Below are 21,396 nucleotides of genomic sequence, written 5' to 3' on the forward strand. Positions count from 1 at the left end.
TTTGGCGTTTTATTTTTCAAAATAAATAAAAGTGCGATTATTTCAGATATTACAAGTCGGTCATTTGTCCAGAGGGAACACCCTTTTTTTATTATTATTAAAAAATAAAGAAAAATTATAATGCAATCATGCGAAATAATAAAGTAGCGTGTTGTAATGTTGTACGTGAGATATGTATAAATAAGTAGATATTTACTAATAATCTACATTTTTGGCAAAATACTATATAGCCTACTGGTCCTTATGTAGTTGGGCTATTATTTTCAATTCTAAGTTCCTGACTGTAGCTCTGTATACAGTTACCAGAAGGTGGGTGGTAGTAGCCTAAAGAAAGCAATAATATAGTTCTTACCTCATGGTTTTTATAATATCCTATTACTTTAGACAAACAAAACTGTTTCCAGCACATAAACTAGTTGGTGTACACTTAGAGCTATCAGAGCATGAAAACTTTTAACTACTATAGGGAGTAAAGTCAGGAAGTGTAGGAAATACTACATAAAAGAAGCAATTCAACAAAAACTAGGCTATATCTTTTAACAGAAATTAGCCTACTTTACAAAGTAGACGTTTTAAAATAAATTTTTAAATATTAATAAATAATAAATATTTTTATTCATATTTTTTTCACTGTTTAATGCTGTAGGCTATAGCAATCAACAACAGATTTGCACGATGCTTGCGAGTATTATCATCTAAATTATTTCCAAATGTTTGATTTTCCACACAGCCTTCAAAATGTTGACCTTTCTAATCGTTATTTTTTCATTGGCTAGGAATAAAAAATAGTCTGGAGCCTTAAACTTTGGCATGTAGCACAAGGTTATGTACACAAAATGTGCTCATCCATGTTTCAGCTCCTCGCCTGAATAGAAAGTTCTCATTAAATACACACTAATTACAATACAGCTCATTGTTTCTGCCTTAAATTAATACATTGCTTAAATTAATACATTGTTAGCTAACTGCGTGATTTGTATATGTACATTTCTGAAATGACAAATTGGATAGTTAACTCTGATAACAGATTACTCTGAATTGAAACATTGACATGCATTTTCTGTAAAGCTGCTTTGAAACATGTATTGTGAAAAAGCGCTATACAAATAAATGTGAATTAACACACAAAAACTACTCTGAAAATTACAGTGACCTTGTAAGTGGCACTGACCAAATCCCTGGGCCACTATGTTGGAACTGGCTGGTCAGTTTTCTCAGTATTTACTAAGGCAGGGGTTTTCAAACATTATGTGAAGTGTTACATGTTAGCCCTCTTTTAGTCTAGGTGTAATAGGCATAACAGTAACAAATTTTGGAGAGAGAGCGGAGGAACTTGTCTCCAGCCCCAGAAACATATCCAGAACGAATGAACTTAAATAGATGTTTATTGAATCAAAATAAATAAAAAAATAAAATAAAAGGGAAACAAGCTTCAGGAGGGAGCAAAGGCCAACACAACAAACAAAGTTTAACTCTGACTAACTCAGTTTTAACTATAATGCATCTATACTTAAAAATAAAATTACAGATGAACTTCTCTATCTCCCTGACTGATAACCAATAGAAAAGGAGTTTTAAACAAAAATGGCACAGGTTTCCTTACAAAACTCTTAAATTCTGAACAAGTCTTCAACTAAATTCACAGTAGGATCAACAGTTAACATGTGGCACCAACAGAACACAATAAAGTTATGTGGGGAGCGTGCGTGCGCAGCAAATCAGCAACAGGTGAACCCAATCACCTCCATGAAAGAGGTAGCAGTAGACATGAAAAGAAAGAAAAACAAAAGAAAACAAACACACCACAGGGCACATAGATCAATCACAAATAAGATATGTCTCAGGACGTAACGCAAGGACCTGCAAATATGATTCATTTAAAATTAATAAAGTTATATATTTTCATGTATAAAGGCCCATTTATCCTGTGTGAGAAAAAAAAGGGAAATATTTACTTTGATTAAGTTGACTGTATCTTTTTTTTCTACCACCAATCTATGTGATAAGGCAAGAGCACCCATGTTAATCGAAGTGTATTTTTTCGCCCGTTTTATCGTCCACCAGGCTTAAATCAGACTGTAAGCCAGCAACACTAATTATTTCAAATTAATTATGAAACTACTGTTGGACTCTTATTTTGAAATTCGAGACTGTAGCACATGAGTCCACTGTGTTTACTCCGGAGTTCCTGTGTAGTGTGGGGGCGGTGACCTGTGTGTCTGCAGACACTTTCCCTGCTGAAGGAGCTGGACTACTTATCTCGTAGTTGAAGGTGAATCTACCAGGTGTGATAATGCAGGAATACACAAAGGCAGCGAAGGAGTTTGTGGAAGAACACCCTACAGGCATCACAGCTGTCCTGGTTACGGGTAGGCAAAAGTTAAATCATAGTTTGCATGTTTCTAACTGGTTCGATAAAATAATGGCTTCCCAGAATAATCAGGGTTCCCTCGGCAACGAATAATATGTAAATATGAGGCACTTTTAAAAATGTTAAAAAGGGATTTCTTAAATAGATTGTGAATACGTCAGGGAACAATGTTTTTGCAGTAGCTCCGCGCACAACTCGTTTTTAGTGCGTTCAACATGTGTCAAATGATTAAAAAAACATTTTCCTGTAACCATGAACGGCTGGTTTTTGCAAGTTATGTAAAAGGTAAATAAAAAAGTCATGGGATTTTATTGATTGAAAGATGTGGGAAACCTGTTATATTTAATATAATGAAATAACGATACATCTAAGATTTTATATAGGCTATATTATCTTATAGATATATTTTTATAAGCCTCGTGCATGTGTTTGATAACCTTTGCCTGTGCTTATCAGAGGTACCGACGTAATGAGAGTAGGTTAGAGGTGAGGGAATGATGTTGGAATAATGTTGCACCTGTACCAGTAGGTGTCGGTCTCTTTGCCCTGCGGAGATGGATGGCTGGTGGAGTCTGCCGCAGCAAAGCGCGCTTGGACGGCAAAACTGTCCTGATAACGGGAGCCAACACTGGTATCGGTAAAGAGACTGCGGTGGACATGGCCAAGAGAGGTCAGATCATTTTCATGTTGTTTTAAAGTATTAGTGAACTGACATCATATGTTAGGTCTATATAGTAGCAAGTCTGTTTTGTAATTGATACATTATTGTCTCAGTGTGTTCAAGATGATTACAACCTTACAACACAGTCATGAGGGTCTAAAGAGTTTTTTTTTTTTTTTTTTTTTTTTTGTGACTTTGCAAAAAACTGACCTTGATTTAGAGGACAAAAGTTTAAACAAATATTACAGTTTAAAACAAAATAGCTCCACTGCTTTTTTTTTTACTGAAAGCCAATATTTTTACAATCTCTAGACTTTGGCACTTTTTACTTTAAAGCTCCACAAAAATGAAACTGATAACATATTTATCATAGTAGGTGTATTCAAGTCAATTTGTTGGTCTGAATTGAATGTTTAATGTATTTTTTAATAACTTTTTGAATCCAATTCCAAACACAAAATGAGCATCACATCGATGACCCTAATAACAGTGCAGATGAAAATTATGTCCCTGCATTTCACAAACAGGCTGGTTAGATGATTGATGGAGGCTCTATCTTATTTATTTGATTACTATTTATACTGATTGAAATTCAGTACCCCTCTTAATGGATTATGCAATAGGTTTGAAAGGGATGATAAATTCACAGGGGGAAGATAAAACTGGTTTAATTAAGCAATCATTACTTATGAAACCACACTAACATGGCCCAGTTTGTTATTCTGAGTTTAATGACACACCTGCATGGTTAGAAACCTCTGTGTTCAGCAAGACAGTGCATAAGAGCCTTGTAGTACTGTTGTATTTGTTGAAGGCTTGATGGTTGTATAAAGGCATTGCATTCTGTTTATAAACCTCCATTGTTCAGGTGCAAGGGTGATTCTGGCTTGCAGAGACATGGGCAGAGCCAACAAAGCAGCAGATGAGATCAGGAAGAGGAGCGGAAATGGCAACGTGGTTGTGAAGATGCTTGATCTGGCCTCCTTGCAGTCTGTCCGCGCTCTGGCCAAAGATGTAGAGCAGACTGAGGAGAGATTGGATATTCTCATTAATAACGCTGGTAAGACAGAATGTCAGACAGATTGTAATGCATAAGCACATGGTTAATATAGTAGTTTTTGCAAACTACTTGCTGTAAGGCTTGCTCTGTCGGCAAATTAAACCTATTTATTTGTTTGTTTGTTTTCGTTCGTTTAATTTTTTCCTGCCAACAGGGATAATGATGTGCCCACAGTGGCAGACAGAAGATGGCTTTGAGATGCAGTTTGGGGTGAACCACCTGGGCCATTTCCTGCTTACCAACTTACTTCTGGACTTGTTAAAGAAATCAACACCCAGCCGTGTTGTCAATGTTTCTAGCTTGGCCCATGAGAAAGGTGTGGAATCCCATTTATGTCTTTATGTGCTTAGCTGTAAGCATAACAAAGCTAGGTCAATTTTATAATTTTGTCTCTAAATCATTGTGAGCAGTAATTGAACCAAATCCCTGACAAGATGCTCAGTTTTGACAAAATGTAAGGTAACTGTATTTTACCATTGTTGCTCAGTGTGCATTGATGGCATTATTTTCCAATTTTTATTTTAATTTGAATGTATTATATTTATTACAATGAAAATACATTTAGGGCCCTATTATACACCCAGCGCAATGCAGTGCCATGTGCGACGCAAGTGTTTTTTGCTAGTTTTAGCCCAACGCAGTTATCATTTTCACGTCCTGCGCCATGTTGTTTAAATAGCATTTGCGGCCATTTGTGCGCCCATGGGCGTGCTGGTCTGAAAACGAGGTGTGTTCAGGGGCATTGTTGGCGCGTTGCTACTTTGAGGCAACTGAAATAGACTGCACCGTTGACCAACTGAAACCTGGTCTAAAGTCAATGACGCAATATATATATATATATATATATATAATTTATTTTTATTTTTTTGTTATTTAATAAGTGCGTTAGTAATATGCACCTATATCCGTGTGCACTACTTACGTACACTCTGCTTATTACACACACAGGGACGCAGCACCCAACAAACATGGCAAATATTAAAAATAAAAGGATTACAATGTAAAAGATTATTATTGTGTGCATTGTGTTCAGTTTTTCTGTTTGCAAATTCCGCCATGTAAATAGCAAATCCGCCATGGCGCGAGCGCAACTGGCTTTTATAGGGAATGGGAGATGAGACTCCGATTAGTTCATTGCATGTTATGCCCAAAACACACCCATTACTCATTAAGAGAATAGGGACAACCCTTTTAGACCATGCACCGGGCGCGCCGACCATTTTTCCCATCGTTAAACTAGCAAAAGTGTATTCGGACATGCCCTAGTGCACTTGCGCCATGTGCTTTAGACCATGCGCTTAGATCATTAAAATAGGGCCCCTTAAGTGTAAACAGGCATGTAACTCTTTACATTTCAAATTATTTTCTGTTGGATAGGCAAGATTTATTTTGATGATATAAACCTGGAGAAAGACTATGATCCATACAGAAGCTATCGACAGAGCAAGCTGGCCAATGTTCTGTTTACCCGTGAACTAGCTGTCAGGTTGAAAGGTAAGCTATAAAGAAAACTTTCTCACTCTTATTGTAGTGAAACATAACAGTGTTACACTCTCAATCATGCTGCTTTTAAACACTTTCCCTGTATACCATTCAGGTACAGGAGTGACAACTTACTCTCTCCATCCTGGGGTGATCCGTACTGAACTCGGCCGACACTTTTTACCCACTCTGCCTCTGTGGAAGAGGCTTATGTTCATGCCCTTTTTTTTCTTTGTCAAAACACCTTGGCAGGGTGCACAGACCACCATCTATTGTGCAGTGGATGAGAGTCTGCAGAAGACCAGTGGGCTTTACTACAGGTCAGTAGCTTTTTCTGCAGATATTTAGTACGATATTGCTCATCAAGGCATGCATAAAGGTGTAAACAACCTTTCTAAAGTTAGCGTTTCAACCCAAAACAAGGTTGCATGTGTGTCACCTCTCCCAAGATATCATAGACACTGAATTATAGGAAGAAGTTGACAAACTTGAGACAATGATTTTTGCAGAACAAGCTTTGAAGTTTTACAATGGATGTCTTCATCATTTTAATACGGTCAAAATGGAAAACAACAAACTTTTTTTGCGTACTGTTTTAAAGCTTTTATTCACACAGTGTTGTCTGAGCATTGTCGTTCAGTTAGGATGCTGTGGTTCATTGCTCTCTTTTGGTAATTTTGCAGTGATTGTGCACCCAAAGAGGCGGCTCCTCAGGGTAGGGATGATGCTGCAGCCCGCAGACTGTGGGATCTCAGTGCTTCCATGGTGGGCCTGGCTTGAGACAACAACTTGTCCAATGAAAATCACTCTCTTCATTTAAAAAAACGTGTGTCACCTTTTCCTATCTAGATTTTACATTCCAAATTTTCAGATTATTAAATCTGCTTACTTTAAATAAAGAACGAAGAGCCTGTTTGAGTAAGAATGTAGGAAACTCACCCTGTTTCAATGTGCAGGATGATGCCTATGCAATAAGATAAACTGCAATATGAAGTGTAAATTTAAGCATTAAATAATTTGCGAGATTTTAATGCTATTAGCCATACTGTGCATAGCTATAGAAATTAGACATTTGATATATCTTTTAAATACAAATTTCATTGCTAATGCTTGTCATTTGATACCATGTATCGCAATAAATCTATGCATAACATGAATGTAGGTTAACAAAGCCTATTTTTGAATGATAAAATAAAGACATTAAATTAATTGTACATTAAAGGTAAAGAGCATTTCATACAGTAAAAGCCATAGCATGACATGAGTTGCATTTGGAATAAAATTGGAATATTTAAATTCTTTTCCCCTTACATGAACAAATTTGCTCACAAATTTATTTTTATCGCTCCTACTTAAAACTTTCAACTTTGTTTTCATTAAGCTGTGAGCATTATTGTCATCAAAAGATACCAAAGTCTGTATTAAAAAAGTAAAACATACTCTACCAATTTGCGAAGTCAATGAATCTAATCTACTATTAACTTACTATTATAGAGATGAATGTGATTGAGAAATGTGAACCTATGTTTGGTAAAGCCGAATACAAAAAGAGACTGAAAATACAACATCAACTCATGTGCAGCCCAAGAGTTTACACTGAAACATACATACATACACCTACATTTCAGTTTTAGTAGAGTAAAAAAGTAACATGGTTAAATTAATAAATATTAGTTCTCATTGGGATCATAATTTAGATGTACAAAACTCAAACATGATGGTTATATGTATAAGTATGACATGAAATGACAGTCAATTATGCTACTTCAGCAGTATCTGGAGAAAAAAGTAAATCATATATGAGTTAGAAAAGGATTTAAAATAATACTGAGTTAAACTTATTAACAACTATCAGTTATTCAGTCATTGACATTCACAAATGTGCACATATCACCAACGCACCCTGACCTGAGCGCCCAGCAGACACAAAGCTGTATGTGTCAGCCACATGCCCTTATCAGTTCTCCGTCCAACAGATTCACCATCTTTAGCTGGGCTGGAAAAGTGATAAGGAGATGTGAGCGACCATTTGAACATATACTCAACAGTCCCGCTGAGAACTCCAGCTGCTTCCCCACAAAACTCCGGCACGAGTTCCCACCTGCTCTGTCCACCTTTATTCTTTCAGCCAAAAGAACAGCAAATGAGTCTTCATGACATGCGTCCCAATATAGGTAGCTGCAGCTGAGATTACCAGGTTAGGGAGGACATCTGTGATTTTTCCAGTGGCTCTCAGTAGCTTTCCACCAGGATAAGTCTGAGTCCGTCTTCCACAAACCATAATTTTGAGGCAGGAGATCTGCACGGTATACTACAGCCTCACAGTCTTTACGTATGCCACTGTGGACACACCCCACGGATGAGTTTTATTTACTCTCCACCCCACCTATCTGCAAGTCAACCTTGACATGCTATTGGTTCACAATTGGGGATCATAGGTCAAACCCCTTCAGCAGCCAAAAGAGAATGTTTATTTGTTGGTTGCACTGTCCATCATGATCAAATCAGCCAATGAAAAAGGAAAGACCAGGTTCGGTAGGTGTGTTCTTCCCAGGTGTGACTGAAATGAAAATTCCAGTCTTCACATACCTGTCTGCCCATCTCCTCCTCCTCTTCTTCTGCTTCCCTGGCTGCAACACACCCTTTTCAGACAAGAGATAGAACACTTCCTGCTGTTGTTTTTATGGGCTTTCACCTGCCAAAATCACTCAGCATCACTTGTCACTTAATGCTCGATAAAGAAATAGGATTGTACAATGATATAGAGTTGGTTTGAAAAACCAAAGAGAAGAAAAATTAAAAAAAGGAAAAGCTTTTGCTGAGTTTTAGAGTTTAATCAAGTCACTTTAAACACTTTCTCCATTCAGTCATTTGATATACCCAACAGGGAACGTTCTCAGTAACTTTGCTTAACAGTTTGGCAAGGTTCTTGTGTAAGACCTTGTTCTTGTTCAAAGTTGTGCAAATGTTCTTCCAGTAACATTAATAGTACATTCGTTCAAGGTTATCTGGTCTTTTATAAAGTTGTCAAAACATAAGCACAAAAATGTTATTTATACATCATTCATTTTAGTTGGATGTTAGTCTAATGTTTTTTAAATGTTACTACTTTTTCAGATGCTTCATAGAACATGAAAAAGTAACGTTTCTATAATACTTGCAAAATGATAAAATAGAGAAAACATTCCTTTAATGTTTCTCTAACATTCACATAACCAAGAAAGACATTTTCATAACTTAATGGGAATATTAGCAATACATTCATAGAAAATATTTTTATTAGCTGGGTAGGCCCTTAATTGCAGAGTTTACTGAAAAATTAAAATTCTGTCATTATTTACTCCCCTTCATTTCAAACCTGCTGAATACAAAAGTAATTTTTTTTTACTGTTTTTTTTAAGTAACATTGGACCCCATTGACTGTCACTGTATAGACACCCCCCAAAAAACACACACACAAAAAACCAAAAACACATTTTTTAGATATTTTTTGAAAATGTAAACAGGATTTTAAATTTTAACTTTTTTTTTTTTTTTTGGGGGGACTGTTCCTGTAACAGGTGCATGCAGTAACATGCACTGTTTTCTCCAAGCAGTTAACATCACATTAAATTACCCCACGCACAGACACACCGCAGGATGTATTAGGGTGTGTGTGTTTGTCATTGTACATACGTGCCTCAAGGTGGTGTGAGAATGCAGGTTTGTAGCATTCCAGGGAATACAAACTTACTGTACGGCCTCTGCCTATAAAACGAGTTAAAACAAGTAAAAAGCTTAATCATTCTTCAATGCAACTAAGAACTTATCACTTGCAATCATGTGTAATGGATGTCAGAGACATAAGAAATGTATAACGCTTATGTATGGTACAAAATAGGCTGAAGGGGACACAGACATTCAAACGCACATCTGGGAGGAGGCCAGACAGCTGTCCAACAAATGAAATCACGCTCATCACTCAGACTCAACAAATGCTTCATAGGCAGAACATGGTGCATTGGTTTATTATAACACTAAACTGAACTTAAACTTCACAGTTAATAAATGTTTATAAAAGTCAAAGTTAATAGATGTTTTAGTTTCTAAGGCCCGGTTTCACAGACAGGCCTTAGATTAAGCCAGGATTAAGCCTTAGTTAAATTAGGACATTTAAGTAGCTTTTATAAACATGCCTTAGAGAAAATCATTACTGGTGTGCATCTTGAGACAAAACAATGGCACTGACATATTTTAAGATATGTCAGTACAAGTTCCTTTCAGTTAAAACAACTCTAACATGCATTTTAGTCTGGGACTAGGTTTAGGCCTTGTCAGTGAAACCAGGGGAATAATTCCTAGGAATCAAACCCAGTTTCAAGTTCCATTATATTCTTTGAAAAATACTCTTTCTTGGAAAACTCTGGATTGCCTATAGCAGGTTTATATATATATATATATATATAGGGAATTTTTGAAAATCTATAAGAAATATAAAATTTAAAAAAAACTATTAAAAAAACTATAAAAAAAATCAACTGAAAATTGCTGCAGAACATTGATTTTATTTGGCAAATTTAAGTAGTACATAAAAAGGGCACATGGACTCAACTTTACTGCAGAGAGATGAGCAGTCGTTCCGCCTGACTGGTTGTTTTGCGAGTGATGGTTAGTGATGTCTTAGCATGCCTGTGTCAGGAAAAGAGAGCCAGTGACTCTGTGGGCTTTGTGGCCAATTATCTAGTTGAGTTCCTCTGGATGGTGTGAAAGTCGCATGCAAAGCAAACAAGCTTCAGTCGTCCTTTATCTGATCCTGGAGTTCCGTCCAAATCAGACATCAGGATCACTCATGTGGATAATAGGATATATGCTAAAACATCTTCAGCACCGGAGCAGGATTACAGGACACACATTCCCAACATTACTATTAGTCATCTCCTCTTCATCACTCATTAAAAAAAAAAAAAAAAAAACATTAAAATAAGTTTAATTCTAAAACTATTACATTATAGTTCATTTTTGTGAATATTTGGGGTGTTATTGTTTAATTTCCTTTTAATTATCTAAAATCTAAATTAAGGACAACATAACTAAGAATGTATGGCTTTCAATACTATTCAAGAGGCATCTTTAAAAAAAAAAAAAAATCTGCCAATGTCGTAATTTCACAGATTTTTGAAATTTTACTGATTGATTGTTGTAACGTTATTGAACATAAATATTATGGTTGATATATGCATTATTGCAATATTAAATTTTATTCAAAACATATATATAAAGCATGTATTTCCATCGTCACACTAACAAATGTTAAAGTGTTAAAATGTAAAGTACACATATCCCTTGCTTTATTTTCAGGTGATTATATTCTGCCTGACACAACATTTTTATATGAAAGAGCAAAGTCAGACTGACCCCTTTTTCCTTTGAGCTGAAACATGAGAAGTTGTGAAAAAATAACCCTGAGCTACAAATTTTTGACTTGCAAAAAACAACTGCAAAAAAAAAAAAAAAAAAAAAAAACTGACTTGCAAAAACAAACATTCAAAAAAACCTTAAAGTGGAATGTTGTTTTTTCCGCTTGGACTTAATTCAAGTTTTAATACTATTTAAATATGAAATGTGGTTATTTCTGAGAAATACTATTATCAGCTTTATTTCACATTTTCACATCCAGACAAACATAAGCTAAAGCAACACAATTTTGATACACATCACTAGTTTTGTCCTCAGTGTTTGGAAAACTATTAAAATATTCATAATTTAAAGCAGTTAGACTACAGTGAAGCTACTCATATAAAAAGATACAAAACAGCTTGGTACACTGAAGCTACTAAAGGGGCTTTATTAGTTACTATTTTACAACCATACGGAATAAACTGAAACATACATTTACACTAAATATACAATTTAAATTAAAAGCCACACAAGGACTTCTGTAAATATTTTTGAGGTTAACACAAAAATTAAACTGTTGATATCAGATTATTTTCTGCCTTTCCTATCCTTTCAAATACAATTGTAATGGACAGAAGAGAGCTTAGTATGCATTAGCTCTATAGTATAGGCGTAGACCTAATACATATGACCTTGCTGCTTTATGTTCTTGAACTGCTCAGCCACTAGAGGGAGACACCTCCCTGGAACTGGCTTATCCTGACTGGAGCAGCATATGGAACTGCACACTAGCATACTACTATTTCTGTCATAGAAAGATATTGTAAAAGTAGTATACTAGAAGCTATTCGGTTCCGAATTCAGCAGCTGTGTCCAAAATCGCATACTGTTATAGAGTATGCAAAAAACAGCATGTGACAAAAGAAGCATGTCTGAATTCACAGTAAAAGAGTAGGCAAAAAGTACCTGGTTAGTTACCATATGAGTACCATCCCATACAATGGACACTTTACTATCCCATGAGGCCATAGTAGAGGATTTGTGAATGGCAACTGACACTGCAAGTCACATGATAATGACAACATGGTAGCCTATGTCCAGATTTCATTCATACTACACACATTCATACTATATAAAGCGTACTTTTTAGCGCTTGCAATGTACTGATTCAAAATAAGTACCTACTCAAGAGAGTATGGGATTTTGGACGCAGCCTAAATCTTTATAAATCTTTATATGGCTGAAATAGTAAGAATAGTATGTTAGTATGCTGTTCCAAATTGTCTGGGTTAGGTGAAAAATTACAATTACATTTTTCGTTTTTAGATTATTTTATTTAGCACTTTAAATGTTACTATTTGTTTATTTATTCAATGAACATTGATTATAGGTTCATTTAAGAAAGTTAACCAAAAAGTATTTGCGAGTCATTGCTTGTAAATGTACAACTGTAAGTTTTTTTGTTTGTTTGTTTTTTAACTAAAAGTCATTCAAGTATTCAGTATCTAAGTAGGCCTATTTGCAGGACCAGAAATTTCTTACTCACTGTCCCTTCACAAGCCTCTCAAATGTCTCTATAATCAAGATACAAAAAAAACAAAACAAAACAAAAAAACATTTAAGGGTTAATAAACATGTTAGAAGTGATTTAGCTCACAGAATGTAAAGCAAGAATAAAATATATAAATCATTAACAAATTCTTAGTCTAAAAATAGCTTTAAATAAATGAACTAAAGCTTAACCTTAACTCTTTCATTTTTATTACGCCGTGCTAGTTTACTGCACCTCACATGCACCGGTTTATAGTAGTGAGCAAGGTTAAACAAGTAGGCTACCTAAACATGAAACGTCATGAGTGCACATTAAAACACCTCCCAGAAGATGAATATCAGAATTGTCTTAAGAGATGATCAAATCAACTTTCACTCTTTCAGTTCCATAACAAAAGGGGCGGGGACAGTTACAAAACAGATCAGTAACGCGGGAGTTTTCATAACAGCGTCATTCAAAGGAAGTGTGTTGTATAATCTCACCTGCATAGACATGGATGCAGATAACAGTGAAAAAAGTTTAAAGACGATGCAACTTTTACAGGTGAGGTTCGCTCCCTTACTAAACGTTTCTCACTTCCGAGACTTTATAGAAATAAAGCACGTGCTGTCATAAGTATTTTGCCAGTATCTGCATATACATATATGTATAGAGACAGTTTGTTTATTGCTCTGTACGTGTAGCTCGAATGCGTAAATGGCGTTTGGTTCACGCGAATGGCTGACGAAGAGATGAGAATATTGAAACCGGTTTAACCGTTATTTCGAGTATTTATAACTGAGGCACTGAGCGACAGCGATTTTAAAGAAAATAAAGTTAATTACTGTAATGGACAAATAAAAACAGATTCGGTCAGTGTTGTAGTGTTTATATTGTTTTCGTTAAAAATACTGAGGAGAAGAAGAAACTCCTGCAGTCCAATGCAGTGATTATAGCGCCCCCTTTATGACACAGGGCGCAGAAACATGCTGGTCGTTAAGGCCTCCTAATTATTTTTTGAATGTAAAACTTTTTATTGAATGTAAAACATTTTTAGGAGAGGACACCGCCTCAGAATCCTGGAATGGATGAGCCGCTGCGTCGGACGTCCCGGCGTATCAGAGAGAAGCAAAACCAAGAAAAGAAACAAATTTTATCCCCAAAATGTCTGACATTTAGGTCTGAGGTGAAAAACACCAGAAAGGCAGTCAAGAGAAAGGTAAAGACGTCCCTTGTGGAACATTTAAGCACTAATTGTGTTTGTGAACATGTATATTGACTATTACATATTATCTTAGAAAAATGACCGTGAGGAAGAAGAAAATGTTCAAGAGACACAAGCAGACAACGACAGAGAATTTTCTCCAGTAAGTACAAACGCTACACGATCACGTTTACAGCCAAAATGTCGACTTTCCATCTGAATGGCAAAATCCACCTTTTCTTTGTCATCTCAAACAGGGTTATCGTGAGGGTTTGTCTGAATATGAGCTGGAGCGACTGGAGAATATCCGACAGAACCAGGCCTTCCTCAATTCCCTGAAATTGACTCAGGTAAAACTTTGTAGTGAGGCAGGAGAGTCATTTTTCAATAATTTGGCTGTTTTCCACATGAAACTTACTTGACTTTATGCCATTGACTTAATGAATTAGTACATTGGTACTCTTTTGCAGATTTCTGAATCTCTGAGACCCAAGCCAAAGCCTACGCAGAAAGGCCTGAAAAAGTAACTGTTAATAGTAACTTATTAAAATGGCACAATGAAAAAACAACGTAAATAATATTTATTTCAATATAATGGTATTATCTATTAATATAATTGTATTATTTTCAGTTGAAGTTGTCCTAATGTTTAATGGTCAAAAATCTACCGTCTCACTAACTAAAGAAATTATTTACTTTAGGGAAAAGACAGAAACAGAGATGCTCCCTGTTCGCAAGTCACTGCGGCTACAGAATAGGGGTCCTCAGACAGCTGTTACTCTAGATATCACCCCTTCTACAGACAAAAGATCTGTAAGTCACTGACATGCATCTGAATTTAAAGTGTTAATGGTAAATTTTAACACAATTTTGACAAAACACTATGAAATAATTGAATCTGAAATTAAACAAATATGTCTTATTTCAGGAAAAAATAGTTAAAAAACCCCCTGGACCAATACCACTGGATCCAATCAACCTGGATGAAGATTTCAGGGTATCTGAAGATTTATTAAATCTCTGGAATGAGGTCAGTGTTTACACATGCACAAAAACACTCCTATATTAATCGGAATTTGGTCTTATTCCAGTTACTTGTGCATCACATATAAACCCAAAATCTGTGTGATTATATATATATATATATATATATATATATATATATTTTTTTTTTTTTTTTTTTTTTTTTAGGTCCCATTAAAACAAGATACAAAAACATTGGATTTGAAATCGTGAGTAACATGGCAAAAAGAGAGTGTTTTTCTATGCATGTCATTTTGGTGTCTCTTCTGTCAGTTTCAAGTAGGGTTAATCTTGTAGTAATTAGTAGCAATTTACGCAATTAGAATATATCATTTGTTTTAAATGTATTAACATATTTGTTTTCAGGTACCAAGAAGTGCTGAAGAAATTATCTATCAATGAAGGTTGTGTGGTGAAAGTTGTGAAAGATCGGATCTGTTCAGCAGCTTTTCACCCCTCTGCTTCTAGCTTGCTCATGGCAGCAGGAGACACGTCGGGCCACCTGGGGCTTTGGAAACCAGTGAGATAACAGTATAATGGGGTGATACAAAGGAGAGATGTTTGTGAACGTTAGATAGTGGGAGTGTGATTAAGTGACTAATAGCTATTCCAGATTTTCTCTGTTATGCCTATCATAATGTACAATCTTAACTGTGTTTCCCTAAGGATGCTAAATGGGGTGATGATGGTGTACTCTGCTTTGAACCCCACTCTCGAATAATTACCAGCATGGCCTTCTCATCTCACCCTTGCAACCTCATCACAGTCAGCTATGATGGATCTGCACGCAGCCTGGACCTGGAGAAGGCTGTGTTTGACGAGGTGAAAATTATAGCCGGTCTTTGAAATGTTTACACTGGTCATACACACATATTTATTGTGTGATATTTCTAGAGATGCACCATCATGAAGCAGCACGACTGTTTTCAACATTAATAATAATACAAAATGTTTCTTAAGCATCAAATCAGCATATTAGAATGATTTCTGAAGGATCATGTGACACTGAAGATTGGAGTAATGATGCTGAAAATTCAGCTATGCCATCACAAGAATAAAATATCTTACTTTTTACTAGAAAACAGTTACATTGAATTCCAATAATATTACGGTTTTACTGTAAATTTGATCAAATAAATGCAGCCTTGGTGATCATAAGAGACTTCTTTCAAAAAAATCTTTCTGACCCCAAACCTTTGAATGGTAGTGTATAAATGACAAAGAAATTCCATATTGGCTACAAGCATGAGAAAGAGAACAGTAACAAAACAATTTTTTTTGGAAATATTGGAATCTGTCATTTGCACAAATAAAACAAACAAAACCATTTTTTACACACATTAGTGTATCTCTAGTAAATCAACTTACCATCCAATATCTGGTTTTTAATCCTCTTTCTTGATGCCATCTTACAGATGTACAGCCTTCAACATTTTACAGATAACACCACTGTTTTGTACTCAGGTGTATCGCTCAACCTCTATCCTGAGAAGTTTTGACTTTTTGTCAAATGACTGCTCCACATTACTACTCGGTGATTGGAATGGAGATGTTGTCGTTGTTGACCGTAGAACTCCTGGGTAAGACCGAAATGTCAACATAAATGTTAAACCTAAATACCCCATAGAGCAGTGTTTCCCAAACTGGTGTACGCGTACCCCTGGGGTACATGAGGCAACAGAGGGGGTGCGTGAACAAAATGCTGAGTTTTGCTGTTCATTTAATTCTTCCCCACCTTAAAATAACATTAAAACAGAGCATGTATTTCTAACAGGCACAATGCCGTAAATTCATGACATCCAATCAAAATACCAAATCTTTTGCGGTCAGACCTGACTGCATCCAGGTTATATATAGGTGCATATAGGTTGCGTGCAGTCTGCTGCCTTAGCAAAGCCAAATCGCACTACATTACTGCCGTTCTCAACAATGTACCTGTAGATTTAGCACTTACTAGCATGAAGAACAAATATCCTGGCACAGAAGGTGCATAGAGATCAATTTAAGAGTCAAACTCTTGATACAAAACATACCTTTTTGTAAGTTTTTGTTTTTAATGTTGTTAATATTATACGAGTAAGACTGCAAATTCAAATATCCATACGATTGCAAATGTGAAATTTGATTTTATACAACGGTTCAACAAACAAAAGGGTAATATTAACTAAGTGATGTTCATCACAGTATTGTCAGTATTTACTCTATTTTGCAATGAAATAATAGTTCCAACGAAAGCCACAGGAGAACTACAACACACAGCGGTGTTTCGTGAACGAATCTGCTGCTTTGAACGAGTTGTTCGTGAAAATCATTGATTCAATGATTCATTCATAAATACAGCCACTTGCTTCATTACTGAATGAATGAACGAATGACTCGATGACTCATGCATTAAGACCGTGACTTGCCACCACCTACTGGCGGTTTTAATATTTAAAAGAATCACTTTTCTCATTCTTATCATCATTGCATATTACTCTATTTTTTTTTAATTAATTTAAAATATTATTAATGTTGTAAAGGTATTTATAAAGATAAAAATATGCACTGGAAAGTCAATTTAGGGGGTAATCTAAGGTGCAGTCTAAGTGGAAGAGGGGGGTACACAGAAGGATGGTAAATGCTTCAGGGGGTACTCCATATTAAAAAGTTTGGGAACCACTGACATAGAGATATTTTTTACATCATAAATTATAAAGGAAATGTTTGATTGCAGGGAATATGAATCTCTGCATACCATGGCTGCAAAACCTTTGCGCTCTGTTCATGTCCATCCTGTGCAACAGCATTACTTTGTTGTGGCAGAGAGCAGGTATCACACAACTCTTCTAAACTAGACTGTTTCAGTTCATTTTCACCAAATAATGATCAACGTGATGTTTCACAAATTGCTGAGTAAATTACATACCCTGCAGACAGAAGTATATTATTTTTGTTATGTTTGTCTTTTTACCCTTTTAGTTTTGTGAACATATATGACTTGCGCCATCTAAAGAGAAGGAACAGTCAAGCAGTCTGTGAACTCAATGGTCATAGCCGCAGCGTCTCCAGTGCCTTTTTCTCCCCACTCACAGGCAACAGAGTTCTGACCACCTGCATGGACAACACGATCAGGTGCTCATAGATCACAAGCGTCACTGCTAGAAGTGCTTGTATTAAATATTCCTGCAAATGTACCAATAGAGGGTGCCAGAGCATCATGGCTATGACCATATTTGATGTGTCAGAATAGGTTGAATAGGCTTTGTACTCTTTGTGTGTGTGTGTATGTTTTCCCCCTAACTACCTATACACTATACCTACACCTATAAACTATACAAAGCAATTTACTATAAAATAGCCTTCCAAGAATTGTAAATGCCATCCATCCTCCAAACCGTTTATCCTCTGTAGGGTCTGTTGGAGCCTGAAGAATTGGAAATACATTACAGTTTGTAATATAAATGTTTTATTAACCTTTTGCAATTTTGTTTTAGGGTATTCAACACTTCCCAAATGGATGGCAGTACTCCTTTACTAAGATCAATTTCGTAAGTATGGGTGTTATCATATTTGTAAAAATCATCTTTTGTGACATCATCGGTTACACACTACTGTTCAAAATACTGAGGTCAGTAACTTTGACATTACATTTTTACATTACTTTTACTTGCATATACAACTTTTTACATTTTTATATAAATGCTGTTCTTTTGAACGTTTTATTCATCAAAGAATCCTGAAATGTGTATCATGTTTTCCACAAAAATATGAGCAGCATGACTGTTCTCAACATGTATAATAATAGAAATGTCTCTTGAGCACTAAAAGTATTAGAATGATTTCTGAAGGATCATGTGCCACTGGAGACTGGAGTAATAAAAGTTCAGCTGCCATTAACAGAGAAAAACATTTTAAAATATATTAAAATAGAAAAAACTATATTTTGAGTTATAATACTTAACACAATATTACTGCTGTTATTGTATTTTTATTGCAGCCTTGAGCTTAAGAGACTTCTTTTAAAAGCATTAAAAATCTTACTGACAACAAACTTTTGAACAGTAGTCTATCTTTACAAAAATTATGATAGTCTGTTTTAAAATCAAAAGAATTACATGGTGTAAAAAGGGCTGCAAAACTGAGCTAAGCATCATATGTAACACTTTAAAGGAATAGTTCACCCAAAAATGAAAATTCTGTCATTAATTACCCTCAATGTCGTTCCAAACCCGTAAGACTTTCGTTCATCTTCAGAACACAAATAAAGATATTTCTAATGAAATTTGAGAGATTTCTGTCCCTCCATTGACAGTACGCAACTACCACTTTGACACTTGAAAGTGTTCATAAAGAGTTATGAACTAAAACTAATTGATATGAATTGAGTGGTTTAGTACAAATTTTCTGAAGTCTTGATCGCTTTATATGATGAACAGATTTAATTTAAGATCAGCGAACATAAAACAGAAGCTAAACCGAGTCTGCTTGACTTGCAAGAATAAACCTCTTTGGTTCTTGCGGAGGTTCTCACATGTGTCAAGCAAACAGACTTGAGCTTCCGTTTACCACAACTGATGTGTGAGTTGATGAATGTTTACATGTGAATAAAAGCTTAAATAAATCTGTTTATCATATAAAGCAATCCAGTCTCTTCAGAAAATTTGGACTAAACCACTCAATTCATATGTATTAGTGGAGGGAGAGACAGAAATCTGTCAAATTTCATTAAAAATATGATTTGTTTTCCAAAGGTCTTCATCATACGAGTTTAGAATGACATGAGGGTGAGTAAATAATGAGTTTTCATTTTTTGGGTGAAATACATAGTTCAGGCAAGAAACTCTAAAGCCCAGAACACACCAAGCCGACGCCGACAAATTAGTGGCAACGAAAGCAGACTGCGGGGTTGGCTCACATCGGCAGCGTCTGGGTCCAAAGTTGCCCTGACACATCAAACCGACGCTCGACACCCGACGGCCAAGTAGCACGTTCGTTCTGCGCCTGCGTAAGAAGAAATGCCTTTCCGTACCAGCAGGTGGCAGTAGCTGAACAGCCAATCAGAATGATCAGATGGCCCGACTGACCGAAGAGCTCCGACACCGATTTAACAATAAAAAGCAGACGAGGACCAACTTTAGCCGACGGTGCGGAACACACTGAGAAAACTTAGTCGGCAAACAAACAAAAACTGCCCGACGGCCAGCCGTCGGCTTGGTGTGTTTTAGGCCTTAACCCTACCCTACGGTTGGGACGTTGCGCAATTATGAAAGCTTCTGTTATCCCTCCTCCTCCCCAGCCCCACCTGTAGAGATCTTATTTTGACTAAGCTGAACAAATTATTGTATCAGCAGCAGCCACAGCGTAGCAGATCTTGTCTGCCAAATTCAAGCTATGTATATTCCATGCCCCATGCCAATAAATGCTGGTTGAATAAATTCACTCCGAGAGCTGTCATGACTGAACTAACCCTTTAAGGCCCCACACAAAGTGGGCTCCAGAATCCTATATTTTACATGTTCTAACTAAATGCAGTTATTACCACTAGCACAAATCCTTATTTTGTGTACATTTATCTTTTATAAATGTGCTTGTATTTTATTCTGACTAGATGTCTAGATTATTCTGCTATATTCTACATTGGAACATTTTAGTCCAAAAACTTTTTTTTTCTGAACTAGAACTTTTTTCTTTTCTTTTTTTTTTTTATCAGAGGTGCCCATTGAACAGCCTGTTAAATTCTTTCTATGTAGGCATCACATGCAGACAGGTCGGTGGTTGTCCAAGCTGAGTGCAGTATGGGACCCCAAGCACCAAGAATGTTTTGTAATTGGCAGCGTGGACAAGCCTCGCCGAATTCAGGTATATCACGAGAGCGGTCGTCTCCTTCACACTTTTCGCAACATGGACCACCTGACCACGGTGTGCTCCATCACGGCATTCCACCCAAGAAGGAACACTCTGCTTGGAGGCAATTCAAGTGGGAGGCTGCACATCTTTACTGATTGTTTCATCAACTAGGAAAGATCAATTTATTTACCTGTTTGTTGATTTGATTGTATTGTTTTTCTGCTTCCCTCTTCTTTTTTTTTTTATATGCACAACATAGCACTTGCTTGTACTGTTTTATATAAAATATGCTGTTAGTTTTTGTTCTTGTAACATTAAACATGTAATATTAAAGAGTATATAAAGACTTGAATAATTTTTCTTAGTCATATCTTTTTTTTTTTCTTTCAAATAATGCCATACCGGTGTTTTCTTAAGAACACATGCTCATCCTGAATTCAAATGCAAAGAAAGTTTATAGTTCAATCTAAAAGTCAGTTTAACACATTATCCTTCAAAACATTCACTCCAATACATGTAATAGGCTGATGAAGGCTACAAGGCTGCATGCAGCTCCTATTTCCATATTCCCAACCAAAATTATATTTGGAGGAGGGTGTGTATTACTTTACACAAGACTGCATGTGTATGCACCGGCATGTCATGATGCTAATGTATTGGGTATTAATGTGACCATGTGATCCACAACATACTAAAAATACAGCGTTGATGTTTGTTCAAGCTGAAAAGTTACGTTTTTTTATGCGCACAACATAGCACTTGCTTGTACTGTTATCTTATATAAAATATGCTGTTTGTTTTTGTTCTTGTAACATTAAAATGTAATATTAAAGATAATATAAAGACTTGAATAATTTTA

At 36.0% G+C, this 21,396-nt stretch overlaps 2 protein-coding genes across 4 annotated transcripts; both read left to right on the plus strand.

Moving 5' to 3' along the window:
• The first annotated feature begins 2,180 nt into the window (after positions 1–2,180).
• On the plus strand, positions 2,181–7,013 carry si:ch211-107o10.3 (uncharacterized protein LOC407663 homolog). 2 transcript variants are annotated; one of them, XM_051898474.1, is made up of 7 exons: positions 2,181–2,369; positions 2,898–3,041; positions 3,901–4,092; positions 4,247–4,408; positions 5,470–5,586; positions 5,690–5,894; positions 6,258–7,013. In XM_051898474.1, exons 1-7 carry the CDS (start codon positions 2,294–2,296, stop codon positions 6,352–6,354), a joined length of 993 nt encoding a protein of 330 aa, XP_051754434.1. In that variant the 5' UTR covers positions 2,181–2,293; the 3' UTR covers positions 6,355–7,013. The 2 variants fall into 2 exon arrangements, with proteins under 2 accessions (XP_051754434.1, XP_051754435.1); XM_051898475.1 differs by having other exon boundaries at positions 2,901–3,041.
• Positions 7,014–12,876: 5,863 nt separating this feature from the next.
• wdr76 (WD repeat domain 76) lies at positions 12,877–21,396 on the plus strand. 2 transcript variants are annotated; one of them, XM_051899669.1, is made up of 15 exons: positions 12,877–13,045; positions 13,539–13,700; positions 13,780–13,848; positions 13,943–14,035; positions 14,156–14,208; positions 14,387–14,498; positions 14,614–14,715; positions 14,877–14,917; positions 15,075–15,228; positions 15,375–15,530; positions 16,173–16,288; positions 17,425–17,520; positions 17,670–17,822; positions 18,185–18,238; positions 20,441–21,396. In XM_051899669.1, the coding sequence occupies exons 1-15, from the start codon at positions 12,995–12,997 to the stop codon at positions 20,706–20,708; spliced, it is 1,680 nt and encodes a 559-aa protein (XP_051755629.1). In that variant the 5' UTR covers positions 12,877–12,994; the 3' UTR covers positions 20,709–21,396. The 2 variants fall into 2 exon arrangements, with proteins under 2 accessions (XP_051755629.1, XP_051755630.1); XM_051899670.1 differs by having other exon boundaries at positions 20,401–20,524.

This window comes from Ctenopharyngodon idella, chromosome 7, assembly GCF_019924925.1.
Source record: "Ctenopharyngodon idella isolate HZGC_01 chromosome 7, HZGC01, whole genome shotgun sequence".
Taxonomy (NCBI): Eukaryota; Metazoa; Chordata; class Actinopteri; order Cypriniformes; family Xenocyprididae; genus Ctenopharyngodon; species Ctenopharyngodon idella.

Bases quoted from the DNA above. Each gene is read 5' to 3' on its own strand.
- si:ch211-107o10.3 (XM_051898474.1), top strand. From the start codon at position 2,294: ATGCAGGAATACACAAAGGCAGCGAAGGAGTTTGTGGAAGAACACCCT. The intron at 3,042-3,900 runs GTCAGATCATTT...TCCATTGTTCAG, and splicing joins GGTGGACATGGCCAAGAGAG to GTGCAAGGGTGATTCTGGCT. The intron at 4,409-5,469 runs GTGTGGAATCCC...TCTGTTGGATAG, and splicing joins TAGCTTGGCCCATGAGAAAG to GCAAGATTTATTTTGATGAT.
- wdr76 (XM_051899669.1), top strand. From the start codon at position 12,995: ATGGATGCAGATAACAGTGAAAAAAGTTTAAAGACGATGCAACTTTTA. The intron at 14,036-14,155 runs GTAAAACTTTGT...ACTCTTTTGCAG, and splicing joins ATTCCCTGAAATTGACTCAG to ATTTCTGAATCTCTGAGACC. The intron at 18,239-20,440 runs GTAAGTATGGGT...CTTTCTATGTAG, and splicing joins CCTTTACTAAGATCAATTTC to GCATCACATGCAGACAGGTC.